Genomic DNA, 21,535 nt, shown 5'->3' on the forward strand with positions numbered 1-21,535 from the left:
ATCCACTTTCTCAAATTTTGCGAAATAAATATTTCTGAACTTAGTATCTGAAATCATATCTCGGCTCTTAATTATTTAGTTAATTGACACTAAGTTGTCCTAAAGTTTTATAAAACACTAAACACACTCGTACCTTACTGTATATTACATTGGTAGTTTTGAGTGACAAAACCACTTAGACACCGTGACTGTTACTGTATCATGGTTTGAAAGGTGAAACAGAACATTATCATCTTTTTAATAGGAACACTACATGATTCATAGGTGGTGAATATTTCATGCACTTTGCAGTTGCCTTTGTGCAGGAAGGTAAATGGAAAGTAAATCCATGTGTACTTTAGATAGTAAAAAGGCATTACTTTGTTACATCATATAAACATGTAGATTTGATTCTCTCTTTACTCATGCTGTAAAAAGAAAGTTTTAAAGTGTTTAGCCGTACCTGAAAATGTAAATGCACTAGCCTAATGTAATGCTGAAGAAAAATTAAGACAAATGATACTGCATCCTTGCCACAAACTGCAGCTTGTACAAAATTCACTTTAGTTATTATGCTGTGAATACGTGTGCTAAACCTCCTCTGTGTATGCACAATTTATGTTGAATGCAACATGAATCATTTTAATAGACCAAGCAAAAAGTCCCCAAAGTCAATTTTCAAATTATGAACCTTGGAACAGAATATAACAACAATGAACAACAAATAGTTCAGATTTTATTCTGAACTACAAATGAACCATTAAAGGTACAGTATAGTCATTCAGAAAAACATTTCCTCCTCATCACCACAATGGTTGAAAAGTATAACACGAATGTTTTTTCACAGGTCAGTTCTAAATTTTCTTTTTTTCTGCACCTTATTAAGAGGGACATACATGAAAGCTGATGCCATGAAGATTTTCACATTTATTGTTAGACCTGGATGACTTTGGTTAGGTTCTGTCTCTGGTCTGCCATGTATCCTTGAGAAATTATTTTGTAAGTCTGCTTTTGTCCTCATCCTTAGGTGAGATACTCTGTTTATTTTGGGGATGTTCTGTCTGTTTGTACACTGCGTAGCACAGTGGAGACTGGATCGTACCTAAGGGTCTTAATGCTTTAAAATTCAGGTATCTGTTCAGAGTTACTGCTTAACAAACGGCTTTGGCTGCAGATGAGTCTTTTCAGAGCGAAGCCTTTTCACTGCCTGATTGCAACTGCCCAATGTTACCAGGACACCGCAAAGGTGGTAACAGATGAGCACAGGTCTTTTAAAGGTTGGTAAGCAAATAAAATTCAACAGAAGGGAGGAAAGAGTATTTGAGTGTCATCTAAAACCTGGACTTGATAGGTCAGGCTGGCTGTCACTCTACAGAAAGAGGTGACAGTTTCTGCAGCCCACAGGACGCGTGGCAGGTTGGCACACATAGTAATAAGTTTTTATGCCCTTTGTGAGTTCAACAGAATTCACGTGCTCGTGAAAAAATGCTGCAGGAAGAGGCAGGCCTCAGTGCTTAGGACTAGTTCAGTTTAAAATACTGGGACCTAAATTTTGCATTACTGCTTCACCAAGCACTGCGTTTCAGAATGTGGATCCTCAAAATCTTCCCTTAAACTCTGGAAGAACCTAAAATTCTGAAGCACATAAACTTTTGCAAAGAAATTCCCATGGTAACTTAGATGCTTGGTTTTGCCCATCTTTAGAGTTCAATTAGTCCTAATATTTCTGAATACGTAAACCTTACTGAGCTGCATGTTAGGTGCGTTTTGTTTATCTGAATGCTCTTGGATATTGCCTACTGGATTGGGATGCTCCGGGAGATAACATGGTTGTACCTCCTCCTGGTTTTAATCATAATGCTTAATGGGAGATCTGTATCTCTCTGTGCTTGAAAGGATTTGAATTAGCATCCTCAGTTTTAGAGGTGAATGTTCAGAGCAGAAGGTAATTGTATCTGAAGGGACCTTCTCTATTCCTTTGCCTAAAATGTCCAAGTAGTCACTCAACTGGAGACAGAAAAGATTATGCCGTTCATTTGGGATGTTCTAGGCTTTGCTTCTTGTTTTATGCAGAAAGCATAAGAGTACAGCCGTAGTAGGTTAGTTACCACACAGGGATTTGGAAAGGAAATTGTATTGCTTGAGTCTTTCTTTTCATTTGCCCAAGTGAGAGTGTACAAGCACAGATCATAGTTTGACGCTGTACTTTTGATGAGGGCCATGGATACAAGCTAAATGCTCTGACTGAGATCATCAACAGCCTGATACATTTAAATTAATTTTGCACGGGCAAGATAGCTAAAAGGCTTTGCGGAAGAGTCCTAGTACAAGGTGCTCAAAGAGGTGCGCTTGGCATCTGATGGACTGAGTATGGTACTTAACATGCCTGGGTTCTCTGGTCTGTCTGTTCTTCTGTCATGTTTCAGGGTGTTTGCCCGGTTTTTAGTTCCGTATCATTAGTCTTTTCAAATATGGTGAGCTACACTGTCCAGAGGACAGGCGGAGGAAGTGTGTAATTAGTGTGTTTCACTACGCTGAACAGAAGACTCAGCCAGGTGTGGAGGCGATTGGATGGTACTTATGAATGAATGTCATTATTTTGCCAGGATGACGAATTAACATTTCTAGCTTTGGAGCCTAAGTTAAAGTGGTTTCGTGTGGTCTGGTCAGCACAGGGGCCTGCAGCTCGTGGCACCTTCGAAACGACATCGTGCAGCTTGGAAACAAACGTCAGCAAACTGAAATGGAGAAATGATCTGCTGAAAGTGATTCCGTTCAGGCCTTTACTTTGGCTGTCATCCTTCTGCTACTCTTGATACAATATTTAAATCTTAAATATGTTTACTTATTTAAAGAAATAATTTAACTTCTTAACTGCAAAAACCTATTTTTGAAGGAAAGATGAAATTTTCAGTGTGCTTTGCTTGCTGTCAATTTTAATGGGAACTAGTATACTAATAAACCTTTCAAAAGTTTACAGGGGTCAGGTATGCCAAGGTGTTTACCTTTAAAAATGCAAATAGGTACTTGCTTACGCTTGCTAAATTACTGGATGGAGCTAGGGAAATTAGGAGCCAGATCTGTAATGGTACCATGTGCTGGTATACAGTCATCCTATTCTTCAGGAACAAACAAAAAAAAGTTAAAACTTAACACCTTTAGAAAATTATTGCACAGCTCTTCATGGAGTTCTGAGAAACAGCTCAGGTTTTTGTCTTGTCGCTTTATATTAATTTTTTTTTGAGAGAGGTCCAGCACCGTAGCATGAGGTGTTTGAAAAACTAAATTGAAAACAAATGCTTGCAAGTGCTAAAAGGCATCTGAATGGTTGGCTTACATATGCTCATTGCCTCATGTACTTCATTGATGGCTTTTTTCATTGTTGGATAATTTCATTTATTAAATAATCCATGGATTTAGTTGATTATAGGGATGCTGTTGATTTTATTAAACAAAATTCAGTACTTCTGGAGCTTTTTCATTTTCTTTTAACTTGTCTCTCTCCTCCTAAAATTGCCTACTTAATCAAAGTCTTATAAACATAAACCTTTTCTGCCTTATCATCTTGGCATATCCTTTCACACGGGCCTGAGAGAATTAGTGAGTCTGTCCTCGAAATGCTCTATTGTACCTCATGCAATTCACTGTGTTCTTTAACTGGTCAAATCTGCTGTCTAGATTGGAGAAGACAGAATGAAGTGAAAGAAAAAAGGCTCTTAAAAATTGTGCTGAATGGTTCCATGGGAGGAGAGAAAAGGGCTATTTTCACGTAATTCTGCCAGCCATGTAGTACAAATAGAAATTGGCGGTGGCCATGGGCTTTTCAAGCTACACATACATGAGAAAAATAATCTAATTCCAAAGTTCACAGCCAGCGTGTATCACGGTCAGTTCTGAAAACTTTTTATAAGGTACATCATGGCTATGAAAATGTTACCTAAAAATAATGTAAGGACAATAGGATTCTGTAAACTGTATAGTCTGTGGAGCACAGCATAGGAACCGTGGGTTTCATGTGAAAAACTGCATAGTCCTGACTGCTTTAAGCATTACGTTGCATAAAATGGTCATAGTTATTATAAAGGTATAAAACCAGCTTGCTTCATCAAAAATTAACTTTCTTTTTTAATTTCTAGAGAACAAATTTGCCCTTGCATTTTGATTGAGTCTTTGTAACTGACTTTTTTGATAATTGCATTATTTAAGATGCCATTAATATAAGCATCTTTGAAAAGGGAACTGCTATAACTTTTTGGAAGTTAACATTTCTTCTAGAGCAAAAGGTTGAAATTTGTTCTAGATTTCCTTGACAAGTTTGTTTATTTGTGTGTCTTCAAATGAGTGAATGAGTGAATACTATTAGAAGAGTAAAAAAATTACAAGCATGTCATTTCTGATTTTGTTTTTTGTTCTTCAGTCTGGTAGGAGAAAACACACTGTTGCCATGGGGTGTTCATGGATCAGTAATTACGTCTAAATGGAACTTGATGTATTTTGGTAGGACTGGGTTCAAACTGCTTATATATACTACCGCAGCTTATTGACATAAATTTATAGCTATGCAAATTATCGTGTTTGTAAATTATCTCAAAACTTATTCTCTATTTTGACTGTACGTACTGTCACTGGCTATGTCCTTATCTGCAATTACTATGACCCAAAACAAGTACATTAGAGAGTGAGACAATTGCTGTTGGAGACCCAACATGTGACTTGCATTTATTTCAAGGGTTTCGGTCCAGACTATTTAGGAAATAGATGTGATAAATTGTCTGCATTTGATACAAAAATTTGGCAGGAACTTTGCCAAATTTATTATTTTCTGATTTATTAGCCCCTGGGACAATCTCAAATGACTGAATGACTTTAAGCAGCCACCGTAAGTGAGAAATATACTCCTCAAAAGTTGCTTATTTTTCCCCCTCCCCTTTTTCCTTTTCTGTATGTAATGTTTCACCATAGCTGAATCTGAAGTCCAGAATAGTTTAATATCTTAGCAAACCCCATTTTTTTAAATTATTGAGAAGATAATCAGAACATGCATTTTATGCAGTTGAAGAAGCAAGTTTCCCATCTACTAATCCAGAAAGCTCCAAATTCAACTAATTTTAAGGTATCAAGACAAAAAATATGTTGGGTGACTTTCGGTGGTTTTGGGGTTTCTGTTTTGACTTCTTGACTTGCATTCACGATATTGATTGTATGTCAGTGGCCCACAGAAGTCTAACCAAGATCACTACAATATTGTATCATGGACTTTCCTAAATTCTAAGAGAGAGCCTCAGCTTAAAAGAATGTAAAAGTTATACTGGTAAAGAGGGAAGAAGGATAAGCAATCCTTAGACTTTAGCTAAAACCAAATCAGCAGTAAGATCAGAGAAGGAGCCCTGTGGTTTTGCCCAGGCCATGATCCACTTGATCATTCCCCTCTCCGATGTGTGAGAACCTCTCTAACTGCTGGAGAGATGAGGAAAGAGATCTTACTACAAAAAGCAGCAGCAAAAAATTTTGAAAATCCTTTCTTTTCTTTTTCTTGCAGATTATGAAATGTAAAGCTTATGAAAATGATGTGTATGTATGGAAAGTTGTTATTTATATTCCATAAGAGTAGCGGTTATTCCAATATAATGGCAAACCCCCCTTTATTCCTCAGCATTATGCATTTTCTTCATTTTGTGATATATTGTATGGATTTTCGGTGTAACTACACTTTTAGATCTTATTGAATAGAATTTATGTGTTGCCTTATAGAAAATTTGTTTCATAATTCATTAATTATTTACTATTACTTGACCTTACAGTACCTGAAAAAACCTATCCCATAACTGTAATTTCAATTCTCTCTAGTGTGAAGTCAATCGCATTCCACATCTTTTATATTATTCAAAATGTGAATGATGAAATTTTCTTGTGCGTTTCTCCCGAGTTACTGAGAACTTTCAAACATTAGTGTGTGGGAAATATGCAGGCTGTCCCCTGCAGACCTGGGTGAACTACTGATTGTATTGCAAACGCTGCAAAACCATTTGGGATGAATGAGCTGTCCCTCTTTGTAAGTGGAACCGGCGGCCGATGCTCAAAAAAGGCAGTCTGGTGCAGTTACAGACCAGGAGTATTTTATAAACATCTACTTCATAGGATTTTTTTTTTCTTTGTGTACAAGTAATATTTAGAGAAGGACATAGCTATTAATTAGTACTTCCTCCCTATCTCTACAACCTGATATCCGGATTGTTTAAGCTAATTGTATTACCAAACAAGTTTGACGTGTCCAGTTTCCAACGCTGGTGGGAACTCTTTGGCAATTGGATAACTGGAGAGTTCACTTCTGATATTTGTGTCCCCTGTACTATGTGACCAAGGTGATGCGCATCATGTTTATATCTACAGTTCAGAAACAATGGATGAATGTTGTGGGAAGTCGCCCACTGCACACAAGAAAGTGATGAAGGTTGTGTTAGTGATACTGAGCTACAGTTTCTGATTACTTTGAGAGTCATTTTTGAAAACACATGAGTAGATGAAAGAAAAGGAGCTATCAGTAATGCGCTTGAGATTTGGAGGATTTTTTTTTTCTGAAAACCTGCAGGGGAAGTATTATCATAAACCAGACTTTTGAAATGATATTTTAAACAATAGGCATATGTTTATGGAACAAATTACATTTGTACCTCAGCCTGCACGAGCACAGAAAAGTAAGACTTTTGTCCTTGCCAAAACATCTTACCTCTTATTATTAATTCCTTCTCCTTTTGCCGGCACGTCTGCCCATATCTTTTTGCTCTACAAGACAGTTTATCAACAAAATATGCTTTTTCTCCATTATACTTTCAGTAGGTAAATGCCTAAAGTTGTATGTTCTAAAACATGTCCAGATTGCCATATTGCGTCTTACGCAAACTCCTGACTACTTTAGAAACATATATAATCACATTAAGCAAAAGCCATTCCAGCTATTCACCTATACACTTTTATGTAGATCAGATGTAATTGACAGTATTTAATTTTACTTAAATGACAAAAGCTTTTTAAATATAGGTTTTCCTGATACCCGAGCATAGTTAGGAAAAAGATTCTGAGTATATGTAATATTATACAAGGAAATAAAGTTAATTTTCTTGAAATATGCAGTAGAGTATATGGATGGCGTTTGGGAAAAAATAGTAAAATGAAAAGTATAATGCTATTTTCCTAAGCCACATTTGCTAAATGCAGACTTTTGCAAGGTCAGCAGTTATACTGGAGTTGAGTAGAAATGGCTTCAGTGGCTTTAACTTTACCAGTGCCCTTGATGAGGTGCAGAGTTGTCAGTATTCTCGTAAAATTCCTCAGTGATGGCTTCTTCTGTTCTCTTTATTTCCTTAAGTGAACATCTGTCTAATTGTTCACCTCCATTGCTTTAGTGCTTTCCTCATGCTTTCTCTGTTTCCAGACAATAAACTTTATTTTCTTCATAAGAATTCAGTCTACGCAAGAGTATTAGGCAGCTTGTTTGCACCTTTTAATTTCTGGAAGTTTTCCAGAAGGGCTTTTTGCTGTAGTTCCAATGGGTTCATCAGTGAATCATGTAACATAATGCAGCATTGTGTTTGGGTTTTTATCCGTTACCTTCTGTTTATAAACATCTGCTTGGAAATTTTCTTTTTGAAATTTTTTAGTATGTTTTACATTTTTGCATGTGGCATATGGGTAAGATATACAGTAGCTGCTATTTTTTCAGGTGTTCAGGTAGGTACAGCCAGTATTTACCTTAAAATTTGGGAAAAGCCTAAGCTACTTGCTTAAAAAGCAAAGTTTTAAGGTAGAAAATGTGCCAGTTATTTAGCTATGTAACAATATCTGTTAAATTAAAAACAATTTAATAATTGAATGACTACATTAAAACGTGGCATTAACACTTATGGTTGCAGAACTGCAGAAGGCATTTAAAAGTCTTTCTGTCCAGTAGAGAGAGTATTACTCACAAATTAGCATGCTGCTTCTCTTCATGTTCAGTTCTTTGTGTTCAGTTTTGGTACTTTTATGAAGGGGAAAGGCAGTGGTGGTGTTTTTTTTCTTCCTTGCTTCCTCCTCCCTCTTATCTATGAAGCATTTATATCAATCTTGCACACCTATTCTTCAGGCAGATATTTAAAGTTAAAAGTAGGTTGTTGTTATGCTTTTCTTGCTGCTTTACTTGCTGTAATGGCAGCACTTCCTTGTTTTGCATGTACAAATACTTGTAAGAATATAATTTTTAAGGCATATTCTCCATCCTTGTCACTATATTGTTCACTGGCAATTTGTATTTAGGAAATATGTATTCTAGTAAGTATAATGATAGGTGACCGTCAACTCTCCCGCTGTATTGCTGCATGAGACATTTATTTTCTGGAGTACCTTTGTTATCTAGAGATCAAAAGTTTATCAGAAAATTCATGTATATTTAGTAAATGAAAATTTCAGAGCTTTTCATGTTGACGGTGCTTAAAAATGAAACACTTGATTTTGGACTTAATTCACATTTACACTAAAGCCATTTTAAACTTTCTTAATTATTAGAACAATGGGACATGGCCTTATGACCCCTCCTGTCTGTGTCTGAATGCCATCAGCTTTATGCATCTGTAAAAAATACACGGTCTAGACTTTGATCTCAGATTTTTAGACAACCCTGGAATTACATTATGTTTTTAATGGTGTGTTTGGGTTTATATCTATATTGCTGATGACAAGTAGAACAAAATGATTCCTGAGATGGGCCACATTTTCACAGAAATTTCATTGCAGCCTTTGTGTTTATTTTGTTCCTATTTTCTTTGTCACACAATCTTTGTTTCTTTAGAAAGAAAGTACAGAAAAACTTCTTCCTTTTGTGATCACAAACCAGGTGGCACAATGCCAGGTTTCCATATTCTAGTACTGTTCAAATACGCCTGATATTTTCTTGTGCATGCAGAAAGACTTAGTATTTTTTTTCAAGTCTATATTGTGTATATTGAGTGTATATTAAGAACCTGATCCTGCCAACCCTTATTTGTACAAGAAATCTTTACTAATGTGATTCGGTCCTTTTATTTCACTTTCTAAAATTACATACATAACAACGTGACCGTTTTCAATGTATCTTTTAGCTAGGGGATGTGAACAGTTGTGGAAACAAAAGAATTTGTATATGTGTTTATTTTTTTGAGGCTACTGTTCTGTAAGATATCTATTTTATATTGTTTAAAGCTAGGAGATTCTAATTGTGAACTACCAATTAAAATGTCTTAAATAGCTAATTATTCAGTTCTTTCATTTCTTTGTCTCATGTATTTATTTCTACTTATGTTGAAGCATCCTGAAATTATTCATGATTAAAAAAAGTGATGACTTTTAAGCATATTGATATTTGTATTTTCCTAGTATTAAAAGTGGGCGGAAAGAACTGTACCTTAAATCTATTGGCAAGCTTTGACGTACTTCAAAATAGCTGCAACGCATTTTTAAACCTGCAGACGTCACTATTCTGCCAATTAATTGTGCTACACTAAATGTTCATATAGCGCTGTGACCACATTTAAAATATATGTTGCTTCCATCTAGCAATTATAGCACTTTGTTTTTAATCTAAAACAATTTCATCAGATTCATTTTAATATTGTTACTTCATTTTCAACATTCCACTAAAGGAAATAGTATGCTTTCCTTTTAACTTGTATAAGCCATGTCCTAAGACTGTCTTTAATTATTAGTTATTGTTGTTTCAATACAGATTTATGAACTATTTATTTTGTGTCATATAACATACCATTTTTAAGCAACATTTTTCAATCTGAACATAGCTTCCAGGAGGGCAAGCTGCCCAGAACATCAGTGATCTCACAGTTATTACTTTGTGTCATATATAATCTTGTTTTTTCCTGCAACAAATAAATCTTTAGGCCTCCCTGCAAAAAACATTTGTGGTTACAGTATAATAAAAATAAACCGTTTGTCGTGACTGCAGCTGACATTTATCAGCCTATTTGTGGGTGCTCTTTCTCTCTCTGTATAATACGGAACATAATTTGTCACTTTGTAAATACATTCCAGCCTAAATCCCTGCCAGCATCTGTTAGTGTTGGAAGGATTAATGCACTGCACAGTGCATGTCTGCACTTTCAGGCAACAACATAGCTTATGATTATGGATCATGAGAGAACAGGGAAAAAGGGTTCATTTTTTATTTACTTAAATATTGTTGCCCTTTTGACCATCGTGCTTTTCTCGTCTTGTTTGTCATCTGTAGTAGGGTTGCTAACTTTCCTCTATGTGTAGAGTCTGTATGTGAAATCCTGCTGTAAGTTTTAAAAATCAGTGTATGTATAGCTGTACGTATAAGAGAACGCATCTTTAATTTTATGGATAATTAACAACAATAATATTGTATTGCAATAGGGATGTTACTGGTTTAATCTGTTTGGAAATACTGTTTTTCCTGACATTTCCAACAAATCCATTACCCTATTTGCCACCTATATTGCATATTTTTCAGCAACGCATAAAATGGGTTTATTTAATCTTAAAAACTTCAAATTGAGCAAGTTTTTAAAAGGAAACAAAGTCTGTAGCTTCTAAATTATCCCAGTGCTGTTTGCCTTGTTGCTTTTTTTGAAAATGTATTCTGCTATCACTTCAAATCTTGCAGAATGAAAAGAATTGAAAGCATCTGAATAGGAGGCTCTCCACAGCTGAGATTCTGTTACATGTTCCCAGGCTCCCTCGATTATTCTGTAAACAAGAAGATATGTTTATTAGAATAGTAAACCATATACATGTAATATATTGCCAAGATTATTTGAGATTCCCCGAGATAAATTCAAATGAGCTTCACAGGAATGGGCGTTTGGAGAGGGAAAGAAATGATCTATATCCAGGGAAAGAAAAAAATCCAGCTAAAAGCAGGCTCCCAAGTAAATACCCACAGTTCATGTACATTAAGAGCTAAAGAAATTCCCATTGCCAAAACCTATAGTAGATTTTTTTTTTTAATGCATGTAATTTCTTGTTATTGAAGCAGATGTGTATTGCCTGCAATGGAACCATGTGCATCCAGGAAGAATCAGGGACATTTGGAGCCTACAAATTGAAGTATTCTGAAATTATAGTCAGTCTGAAACGGTGAAATTCTGAAATTGTGTGTGCTTTTTTGTTCTCTCTGGTTAAGGAATAAGTAATTTTAAAAATGTCCTTAGGAGACTGACTTCTCTTACTCTTTTTAAGCATGATTTAGGATTGCTGTGGCATAGTTTACTTCTCTGAAGATATTAATTTCAGAAAAAAATGCAGATGTTTTCCCTTTTTCCTTTATAATAATCTTCAGAAGATATAAAAGGCCAAATTTACAGAGATATTGATCTAAGAGTTAACTAATGTAAAGATTGTGAGATAACATTATTGCTTATTGTAGTGGTATTTATTGCAGAAGATTTGTAAAAAAAAGCTATTAAAATCTGAAAAATGAAGCAACCACAAAGAAATGAATAAGTGTATTTTGCATTTCTTTTTATATGTAGACATTTACTAATAGAAAGAGATACACTTTTAAAATTTTTGGGAAATTTAAAATGACTGTTGCATGACCAAGAAAGCCCTTTCATGTCCAACTTAAATATACAAGCTATACCTAGAGACTTTAGTCACATTGTTGTATTTGTGACACAGATTTTAAATTATAGGTAAATTAAGTATTTGGAAGATGGAAAAATATTGCTGTGAATAGTGATTTGTTTAAATGTGAGGACCAAATGCCGGGTTGGTGTATGGCATCCTCAGAAACTGAACTCCTTCATATCGGGCTGTCTGTCACTCTTCCACGTCTCTTGTCTTCAGAATTTCAATGGCTCATTTGTTGCCTTTGTATTTAATCTCTAGCTAAAGGAGGATCCAGACTTCTCTGTTGCTTTTATAACCCAGTTGAGCTCAACAGTTAAATCTCCAGTTCACGGTCTAGACTATCGTGTGGGGAACTGCCATCGCAACGTTAAGACATTCATTTGCAGTACAATCCTACTGCAGCTTGAGGGCTTCAGGTTTTTTCTGAAGAGGCCTCTTACCGCTCTAAGTTGCAGATGATGCCAAAAAGAGAAACACTGTTCTCTGCCAAACATCCATAAATGTTCTGGAGAAGGGATAGAGACAAGGAAAATAATGATGATGATAATGATAATAATAATAATAATAATTCATTCTTCGGTATAAAATGTAGGTCCAAGAATGATCAGTAATCGTAGTATGAGCCTGCAAATTGCTGACCCATTGGGTCTTTATATATGTGCTATTCACTTGACTTCGATGACAGCAACCCCTGCAGGAATTCTATTTTTGTGAAGAACATGAAGATCTAGTTATTTAAGCAGGAAGAACCAGACCTTACAAAATCAGGGTTTGGGAGAGCTCACACACAGCATGAAAATATGTTTGACAGGATTGAGCAAGATGAATAGTGGAAAAATTTACACCAGTAAATTACAAACAAAATACAGGTAAAACAAATATATTGGGAATAGTGAAACCAAGTATTACTAAATACATTTTCTTTCTAATGAAAGAAAGAAAAACCTTTTCATCTCTGATTTTCATGAATAATCGCAATCAGTCCCAGCTATTTCCTTGTACATCACATAGGATGGTTAATAATATAATTAATATTTAGGGAATTGGTTTGTGTCATATACCATCTTATCTTGCATAGTTAGGGAAAATTTGCAGATACTGTATAGAAATTGCTGATTGGGGGGGGGGGGGGGGGGGAGGAGAAAAACTAGAAAAATGAGTGTAAAGTTGTTCCACCACGATGTCTTCTAATGAACTTTATTAAGGTATCAAATGTAGCAGAAGAACATATTATTAAAGCACCTAGCCTGTATGTTGGATTACTCTTAAAGCGGTATGATTCATACGTCCCAATCAGTTACATGAGAAGTAGCTGCATAGCATTCAAAGCACACAAGATGAAGCTGGCATTACATAAATACAGTTTTGCATGAAGTACCAAATGTTGACTACATTAGGGACAATAATATTTACAGTCCTAATCCTGAGTGAAAGCCTTTTTCCTTATTAGGTACCTCCATAAATAGTGCATGGCACTGGCTATTGACTGTCACAAGCTATGTGTCAAGTTGTCAGACGTGCTTCTAAAACATCCTCTACTTTGTCCTCAACATGGAAATATGGGTTTATTTGGGCATTGCTTGTCATATGCTGAGTTTTGGTTATTTGTTTACCTATTTTAAGATAATTCCACAGACTTTTCATCAGCTCTGATACCAAATTCTTTTTTTCCTGAAGATTTTCTGTTTTTCACACTGCATATGAGAACCATTTGCATTCCAAGATGTTGTCATCAAGATTTTTCTTTATCAAATTAAACTGCTTTTTACCAATTTACTGTATTTTCAGTCCCTCAAAGTCAGATATTTTTGTTGTTGTGCTATGTATTCAGTTTTGAGTTAAGGGCTTTTAAATATCGAAGATATATACACGATATTTTTTGAGAGTAAAATTATACAGTAAATTATCTAGTGTCCACTATGTTACATTTTAAGTAGGCCCTTACAAAATGACTTGTACTTACATAAGATACAGGGGCTACAGCATATTTATTAAGACTCTTCAACTCTGTATGAAACTGGAGCAGTCAGAAGTAATGGTGTCTGCTGAAAGATTCTTTATCATATGAATTTACTTTTAGTCATCTATTATTTATTTCAGCTATTTTATATGCCATTATAATAAATATTATGACAGAGAAAGCTTTTATGCTTCAACTTATTGTACTGCTCTTCGCTTCCTTGCAATCCTTCAGGAAAATGTTGCTATGCTTTACCTATATTTAACGTAAATCATCACTTAGATTTGAATGAAAAATTCACTATGAAAAAAGGCTCCTTCTTCAATACCAAGACACAAATGCACAATCATGTTTACTGCCAAACTAGTCTACCATGCGGTATTCATTTTTAAACAGTTTTTAAGCTGTAAAGTGAATACATTGCATATAGTGAAATTGCTTGCTTTCTGGATGTTTTCACTTTCTTGTTAGTTTCTGGCTCAATAAGCATTTTTCTAGCGTAAGTGCAAAATATAACGAATTGCACTTAAGCATTTTTAATATTTTTGCTCCAATAAGGAGCAGCTTACATAACAAAACTAAACAAACTGTTTTCTGGTGTTACTTAGAGTAATGAAACTTACCCAGAGATATTGATAAAATGCTTTTAGAACTGGGCATAAAATTGTCAAATACAAGATAAAATTTCTTTCTTTGCACTTTTCAAAATGCTGTTGTGTTGTGTTTAAAAGAGGACTTGTTAGGAACCATAGAATGGTCCACCTGCAGCTGTTTCTTCAAGGACAGGATGTTGGTGCCTAGACATTGTTAGCCTTGAACTGCTCTTTGGGCTTCATGAAACGCAAGTACTCCCCATCCCAAAAGCACTGTTTCCGTTGGTTCTAGCTGACCTTGTTCTCACAAGGTCCAGTAGACAGCAGAAGGGTGTCCGCCTCTTGTGTCCGTTCTCCTTTTGCCAGTTTGCGAAGCTGGTCTGAGTGTAGTTGTGAAAGTGGTTTTGGACACAGCTGGGACATTTGTCCTGGGGATCTGCAGCGAGGGCACCAGCTCATTTTGCACAGGCTCTCAACAACGCCACGTAGGAATGATCCTGTGATTTAGAAGTGAGCTCTTTAAATTATTCTACACTCATTCTGTTACTTAGTTTCCCCTTAAATGATGTAATTGAAAATAAAGTAGTAGAGGGAACATTGCTGTCTTTTGTCAATTTAATTTTAAAAATTCTGGAGTTTTCTGCCTCAGTGTGTTGATTTTACGATGTCAGTTTTAAGACTGTCTTCTGTATTGGGAAAGTGACAAGTGCCATTTAAGATTTCACAACATAAAATGAGGCATAATTCAGTACTGAAAATTTGTGAAGTGAAATGGTGAGAGACATCAGCATAATACAATTATGACACGTTAGATCAGGATTTGCAGCATACCATTAACAATCAGTACTGACTGTGGATTACAATTACAGTTACAATGCCTTTTAGCAAAAATTTTTTTTTAGTTTTATTTTTTATTAAAGAAAACATGTTTTCTTTTTCTATAAGTACCACAATATGTGCTACCTAGGCTTATAGGGCAAGAGGGAAAACATTATAACAAAGGTAATACTGAGCTACTGTAAGAAAACAAACCAAAAACATTCTATTTGTCATTGATTGGAGATATTCTTACATTATTAAGAACACGCCTTGCAAGTATATTGCCTTATTCATAGCTTTTTTAAAAGGAATTGTAACACAGAAGTAAGAGTCGGAAAATTTGGAATGAAAATGGGATGATACTAAAGGCTTAGCATTTCATGTTCTCAAACAATAGCAGGAGTTGATGGTCTATGAAATACCTCTGCGGAGTGAGAGGTGCTTGCATCTTAGTTGGCAAGGGAGAATCTGAAACAGAAAAGTTGGGGAACTTACCTAAGCTCACGGTACGCAAACTGATTCCTTCCCCTGTTTGGAGATAACACTGACACTTGGCTTTTTGCACGCCTTCAGAAGCTGAGGTGGCAAGCTCTGATCCGCGTGCTTTGGATGTCACATGCTCCAGTTTCTCCTTTGAGGAAAACAGAGCAAATGGGTATCTGTGCTCAGTATGTACCTCATGTATATATGAAGGAAATACAGACTGTCACCATCAGGTTTTTAAAAAGCAAAAGCAGGGAGAAAGTTGAAAAAATTTTTATTTTACCATTTGCCTCTGCTGACCTATTTGATGGAAAAAAATGCAAAACCCATCCTTTTTTTCCTTCTCCATTTTTCCTTTTTCAGGTCATCTTAGATACAGTTTCTTGAATTTCTTAACAAATGTTTTCTTTGTCTTCTTCTGTAACTGTATGTGTACCAAAGCTAAAAGAAAAAAGGTGAAGTAGTGTTAAACTGGTTGAAATAAATTATCTTACTGGCTGAAGAAAACAGAGTATGAATAGACAGCTGGTCTCATTTCACTGATGGAACTAGTACAGAAGAAACTATAATTATGTTTGCATTTGCTATCTAACAGTCAACCGTTTATCACTTTCAATAATTTATTTATGATTTTTAAATTTCTGATTTTTATATTTTCAATATATTCATCCACAAATCCAGGCCAGTCTTAGTCTGTTTAATTTCTATTTCTGAAAGTATTTTGGCGGCGTCATGCTTTTTTTTTTTTCTTTTGGACTTGAACTATACGGACACCTCTCTTCTGTTCTTGGAATCGGTAGCAGAAGCCTAACATGTGGCACCAAGAGGAAAAGCATTACCTGAGTAACTAATGGCTTGTGGTATAGTCTGTTGAACTACTTGATTATTATTTTTTTCACCCCCCTTATGTCTTGTCCTTTTAGCCTTGGGAGAGACAAGAGAATGTTTCAACTGAGGAAAACAGAAGCAAAATAAACCCAACTATGCACACTACTTCTCTATTAAGTAAACAGCTTTGAACTGCAAAGTTGGAGAGAAGTTGTTACAGAGCTCTATTGCATAATGCAAGGCAGCATCATCTTTCTCAAGTCTCTGACCGTCAAACAGAAGAAAATATTTACCCAGTGGGGCCAAAGGAATTCCAGAGTGATGTGCGTCTTGTGAGGGTAAAAAAACTCTTCATAACAAAGTTGGGTTTAGCATTTTCAGATTCCATCAGTTGATACTTCCTGATGGGAACTGAACCTGTTGAAATTTTAGTTGTATTTATTTTGCTGTCCTGGTAAGTCTGGCTGGAGTGGAACAAAAGGAATTTGAGTGACATTCTGTTTAAACCCAACCTGTAAGGTAATTGTAGCGGGCAGAATGGGTGCTAGCAAAACAGAAAACAGATGTAGGGAGAAAAGTACCAGATGTAGTGAAACACAATCAGATGAATTGCTTGAACGTGGGAGACAATGGGAGCACTCTTCTCGGCTTCCTTCTGCACTGACGTGTGTGCTGCTTCCTTTTGGTTACTCCAGAAATGCTCATTGTATAACCTTGTAATCACAGCAGATCCCCTGTTGCACCACCGTGCTAACAAAGCTCCTATTGCCTCTCCACTCAAATGCTGCCTTTGATTACATAGTACCACTGTATCTGCTCCACCTTTTTCTTACTCTTTCTTTTAGCAGTGCTAATGTCCAGTCTGAACCATGACCGTTGTACATAGGTGTAGGTAGCATGTTGGAATTACATAAAGTGTCCTTCTAATTTCTTTTTTCCTAAATAAGCTAAACAGAGTGGACTGAAAGTTGACATGTTGAGGTTTGGGGAGAGTGCAGGGCTTTAGCCAGCTTTCTTTTATGTAGAAGAGAGTTTATGTGATGTTGGGCAGCAGTGAGTCTAAAAGCGAGGGTGAGAACAAATACACACGTTCATAATTCCTTAGGGGATCTACGTGACTTATATGTCATGACGGTTGGTATTTTGCGGAGGATCATAGATGTCTTAAAGTATAGCGGTTGTGGAAGAACAAAAGACAACTGTTGGATGTTGCGGTGCAGACACACAGCTGCAGTCAAATGAAAGCTAGTTCAGAACTGTGGCTTGAAAGAGCCACAGTCCACTGGATTCTGTGATGACTTTCTCTTTACTGGTTGCAATGAAAATAGACTTTTGGTTCATTTTGTTCTGAGATTTGGAGTGTAAGCGTTTCAAAAGATCTGAGAACAGGGATCTTCAAGCTGAAAATATTGAGAAAAGTTGTTTTGGTGGTGCCTAAGGTTAGCACCTTCAGGTTAACCTGTCATTTTGTGGGACTGCACATCCTCTTCTAGGTGAAAAGTTGGGTTTAACTTTAACACATACGCAATTTCTTTAGAAGATATTATGCACTGGTAAACTGTATGAAAAACTGCAGACTGATCAGTTGTTTTCTATACTCATTTTATACTGTCTGTTATATCACCTGCTATGAACGATAGATTGTTTTGGATTAATATGTGCACGTTTGAATTTAGCTGGTTTTTATGGAGTATTTACTGAGTATTTTTCTATTTGTATGGTATGTAAAAAATACCATGCATTAAGAATAATGCTTACTCTACTTTTTATTTCATGAGTTACATAAGTTTCACCGGCTAAATGGAAGAAAAAAGATACCGTATTAACCTTAACACCACCTTGTGTCAATTCATTGTATTATATAAAGCTGTGTGTTACATAGTGTATGTTTTTAGCAGAACCACAAAATTGCAATGCTGCTTTTGGCACTAAATGTTGTGCTCGTCCATTCTTTTTGATGATTTGTATTCACTTTGGGGTTATAATGTTAAGCAGGGGAATCGGACAAGTTTCATAACACAGTTACTGTAACATGATACTGTGAACTAAACTTGCTGTTATTTATCTTTTTCTATATTTTCTCTTGTTCCAGCATAAAGCCAAGGTAGAAGCAATGACCTTAGACCTTGCTTCTCTTCAGAGTGTGCAGCACTTTGCTGAAGCATTCAAATCCAAGAATGTGTAAGTATTCAAAATTTACATGTAATAATTTCTTGTTATTTTAATGTCTTTATCAGCTGAGCACAGCTGGCAGAATTCACCATAGTTGGACTGATCAGCAACTACAGTTAGTGAATTATCTTTTCACAGGATTTTTTTTAAATGTAAATTAAAGATAATTTGTTTTCATCTTAAAAAAAAAAAACAAACCACAGATCTCTTATTATTCCATGTGTAGCCCCAGCTTTAAAGGGGGCATTGGTGCCCCTGTGAGTATTGAAAAAGGCCAAAGCTAAACTGCATAGAAAACAGCTCAGGCAACTTTATCAGTTTTGCAGTGGTTTGGGAGAGGTCAGGGATGAGCAATTAGTGCACTCCTTGTCTTGCTTTCTTTTCTAACCTTTTCTCTCTCTCTTTTTATTTTTAAAGCATTTGAAAAAAATAGCCCTATGAGCCAGACAGCTCAATTTTCCAGACCTGTATCTGGAATAGTACATAATTAAAAAAAAAAAAAAAAAAGAGGGGGAGAGGGGCTGATAATGGCATCACTTAACAATAGACCAATTTATATGGAGACAATCCGGTTAGCTTCCAAATGCTTTCTTTAATTTAGCTTGAACAGAACAATGAATCTCTAAATTGAAGAAATTATTTGAAATCTTTAAGTGTCGGCTCTTGACAATAGATTCCACACTTTGTGCTTTTATCCACAGTTTGACCCGTTGATTGTTGTGACCATTCAAACTTAGCTTTTTTCTGCAAATATTTCTGTAACACATATACATCTTACTTCTCAAGAGAATATGGCCTCTTAGACAGCTTTGAAAATATATTGTCGTAGGGAAAATATATAAAAAAGAATGTTTTTTCACTTCTGAAATACTGCCAAAGCTAAATCTCACATGGATAGACAGATGACGTTTTAGTACTTATAGGTCTTTTAGATTCAAAGAATTGTCGAACTGACTTCTAACACAAGTTCCTTTACTGCCAAAATCCTTGGTAACAATATTTTCTTCTCATATATCTTCTTCATATATTAAAACTTTCTTGAAATAGAAAGACAAATCCTTGCAGTATCGCTGCTTTAATACTAACTTGGTTTCATCATATAAGAACAGTAAGTGTTTTAATGTAGCTTCTTCATGCTTTTAATATGCTACATTTCTTTAAAAATTATATGGTACACTGAAAAGTTAAAACCACCCTTCTTCCAAATGCAGCTCTTAACTTGATTTGCGTGATGCAGATGATATCATGGTCATCCTAGCTAGTCCATTTGGTATGCATGTTTATAAATCCTTAGAAGTGAACATGATTAAATCAATTTTTGCCAGAGAACTTAGAAAATGAGGAGATACAGAATCAGTAAAGATACAGAATCAGTAAAACCTGTTTTACTCTTGTTGGCATATATTGTTTTACCAGTGTAGGTCTGTTAAGCTACATAGTCAGTGATGGACCAGTTTTACTAATGTTTCACTCTCACTTTATTTGGAAAAAATTTAGTAATAGACAGCATTTATAGCCTCTACCTTGCCTTCAGATATTTCTGTCTCGAATCTGTGCTCAGATGTGTGTGTGTCTGGCAGGACTACTCCAAGCATTATAGGAAAATCTAAGGTCTGTATCTGTTGTGAGACTTGCAGGGTTTTGACCAAAGTGAACTTCCACTTAGATTTTGTTTAAAGTCTGAGGCTGGATGGAAACCAGACCCCACACCCTGCCTGTAGCGGTAGATCTTTTATCTGATACAGATACAGAAGAGTTACCTTACAATCATCTGCACTGGCAGGAAAATGGACTGGAAGACCTACTGGGTCTTTCTGGCTCTGATTTTTTGTGATTTAACTATGTCTGGATATGGTCAGAAAAGCAATTATATGGCAGTAGCATCTTATTACTACAATGCTGGTGCTATGTGTTTTCCAGCCCTAACATACACTAACTACTTTTGTCTCTTCATTTATTTGGTTTGCCGTAGTGTCCAGAGGCTTTTGTCAGATCGGTGATTCCTTTGCATTAGTAGCTTTATAAGCAACTGAAAGAAATCTTACCGGCTTCAGTGTCAGACTGAGTCTTGTTCTTTATACTTTGGCAAGTCTGTTAGCTGGTAGCCTAACTTTCTTAAAAGGCTTTGATATCTCCGATTTCATGCACCTGTAGGAGAAGGCATACTGTGATACACTCTCCCCAGTTCCCATGAGGTAGCTATAAGTCCTGTTAATAAGCATAGGAAATATGTTATGAGTATGGAGTTTTCTTTCTTACAAAATCTCTTACAAATTCCTTAACAATAAAGTAGTAGGAAAAGCAAATAAAGTGTTTGGGTTTTTTCCTAAACAAAACTATCATTTGAGTTCTGAGTTGTATAGATCTTGGTTTCGGGGAAAAAAAACTACAGCAATTTTAAAGTGTGAAGGAGAAATTTTATATGAATGCACATATTTCAATAAAGATCTGTATTTCGCACAACATGTTATGTGAAGAGGCCTTTAGTATTCAGTGGTGAGTATCTCAAACTTCTGGGTGCAGATAGTTTTATTGTCTGTTTAATTTCTCCAGTCCACTATCGCTTTCTGGGACACTTTGGTATTCTACAGAATCTGTTGGTCTGGGTGACACCTGACTTAATAAGTGAAAAATTGTAAAATAGACAATAAATTTGCTTGTCTTTTGAAATTCTGCTTTTCTGGGGACACTTTGTGGCTCTAGGTACTATTTTTTGTCAGCAGATATAAGGATGTACTCATAGTCATGTCACAACCCGAGAGCCTTTTCTTCCTTGGTTGCTAGCTATTTGAAAAGAGTCTTCAAGGACTGTGTTTCACAGATCTCTTCCTGGATGAGAAAACTAAAATGGAACTACTCTAGAAAAAGGAACCCTAAATTTCATTGAGTTAAAACATCAAAACCTATTGCATCTGGGGAAGGTGGTGGTGGTGGGATTGCAGGGAACAGAGGGAAAATTGCCGAGGTTGTAAATCTCCTGCCTTAAACAATGTGTAGAGAAAAAAAAAAAAAGCCTTCTTGAATGTACTTAAGAATCTGAGAGATTCTGGAAACTACGTGAAGAATGAAGAAATGTCATTCT

The 21,535-nt window shown here is 35.8% G+C and overlaps 1 protein-coding gene across 1 annotated transcript in view; it reads left to right on the forward strand.

Moving 5' to 3' along the window:
• WWOX (WW domain containing oxidoreductase) overlaps positions 1-21,535 on the forward strand; it is a 544,726-nt gene that overhangs the window by 99,721 nt on the left and 423,470 nt on the right. The window contains exon 2 of the mRNA XM_009332322.1: positions 18,374-18,462. Within this exon, the coding sequence (XP_009330597.1) occupies positions 18,374-18,462 (89 nt within the window). The remainder of the gene's footprint in view (positions 1-18,373; positions 18,463-21,535) is intronic.

This window comes from Pygoscelis adeliae, unplaced genomic scaffold (assembly GCF_000699105.1).
Source record: "Pygoscelis adeliae isolate BGI_AS28 unplaced genomic scaffold, ASM69910v1 Scaffold18, whole genome shotgun sequence".
Classification (NCBI taxonomy): domain Eukaryota; kingdom Metazoa; phylum Chordata; class Aves; order Sphenisciformes; family Spheniscidae; genus Pygoscelis; species Pygoscelis adeliae.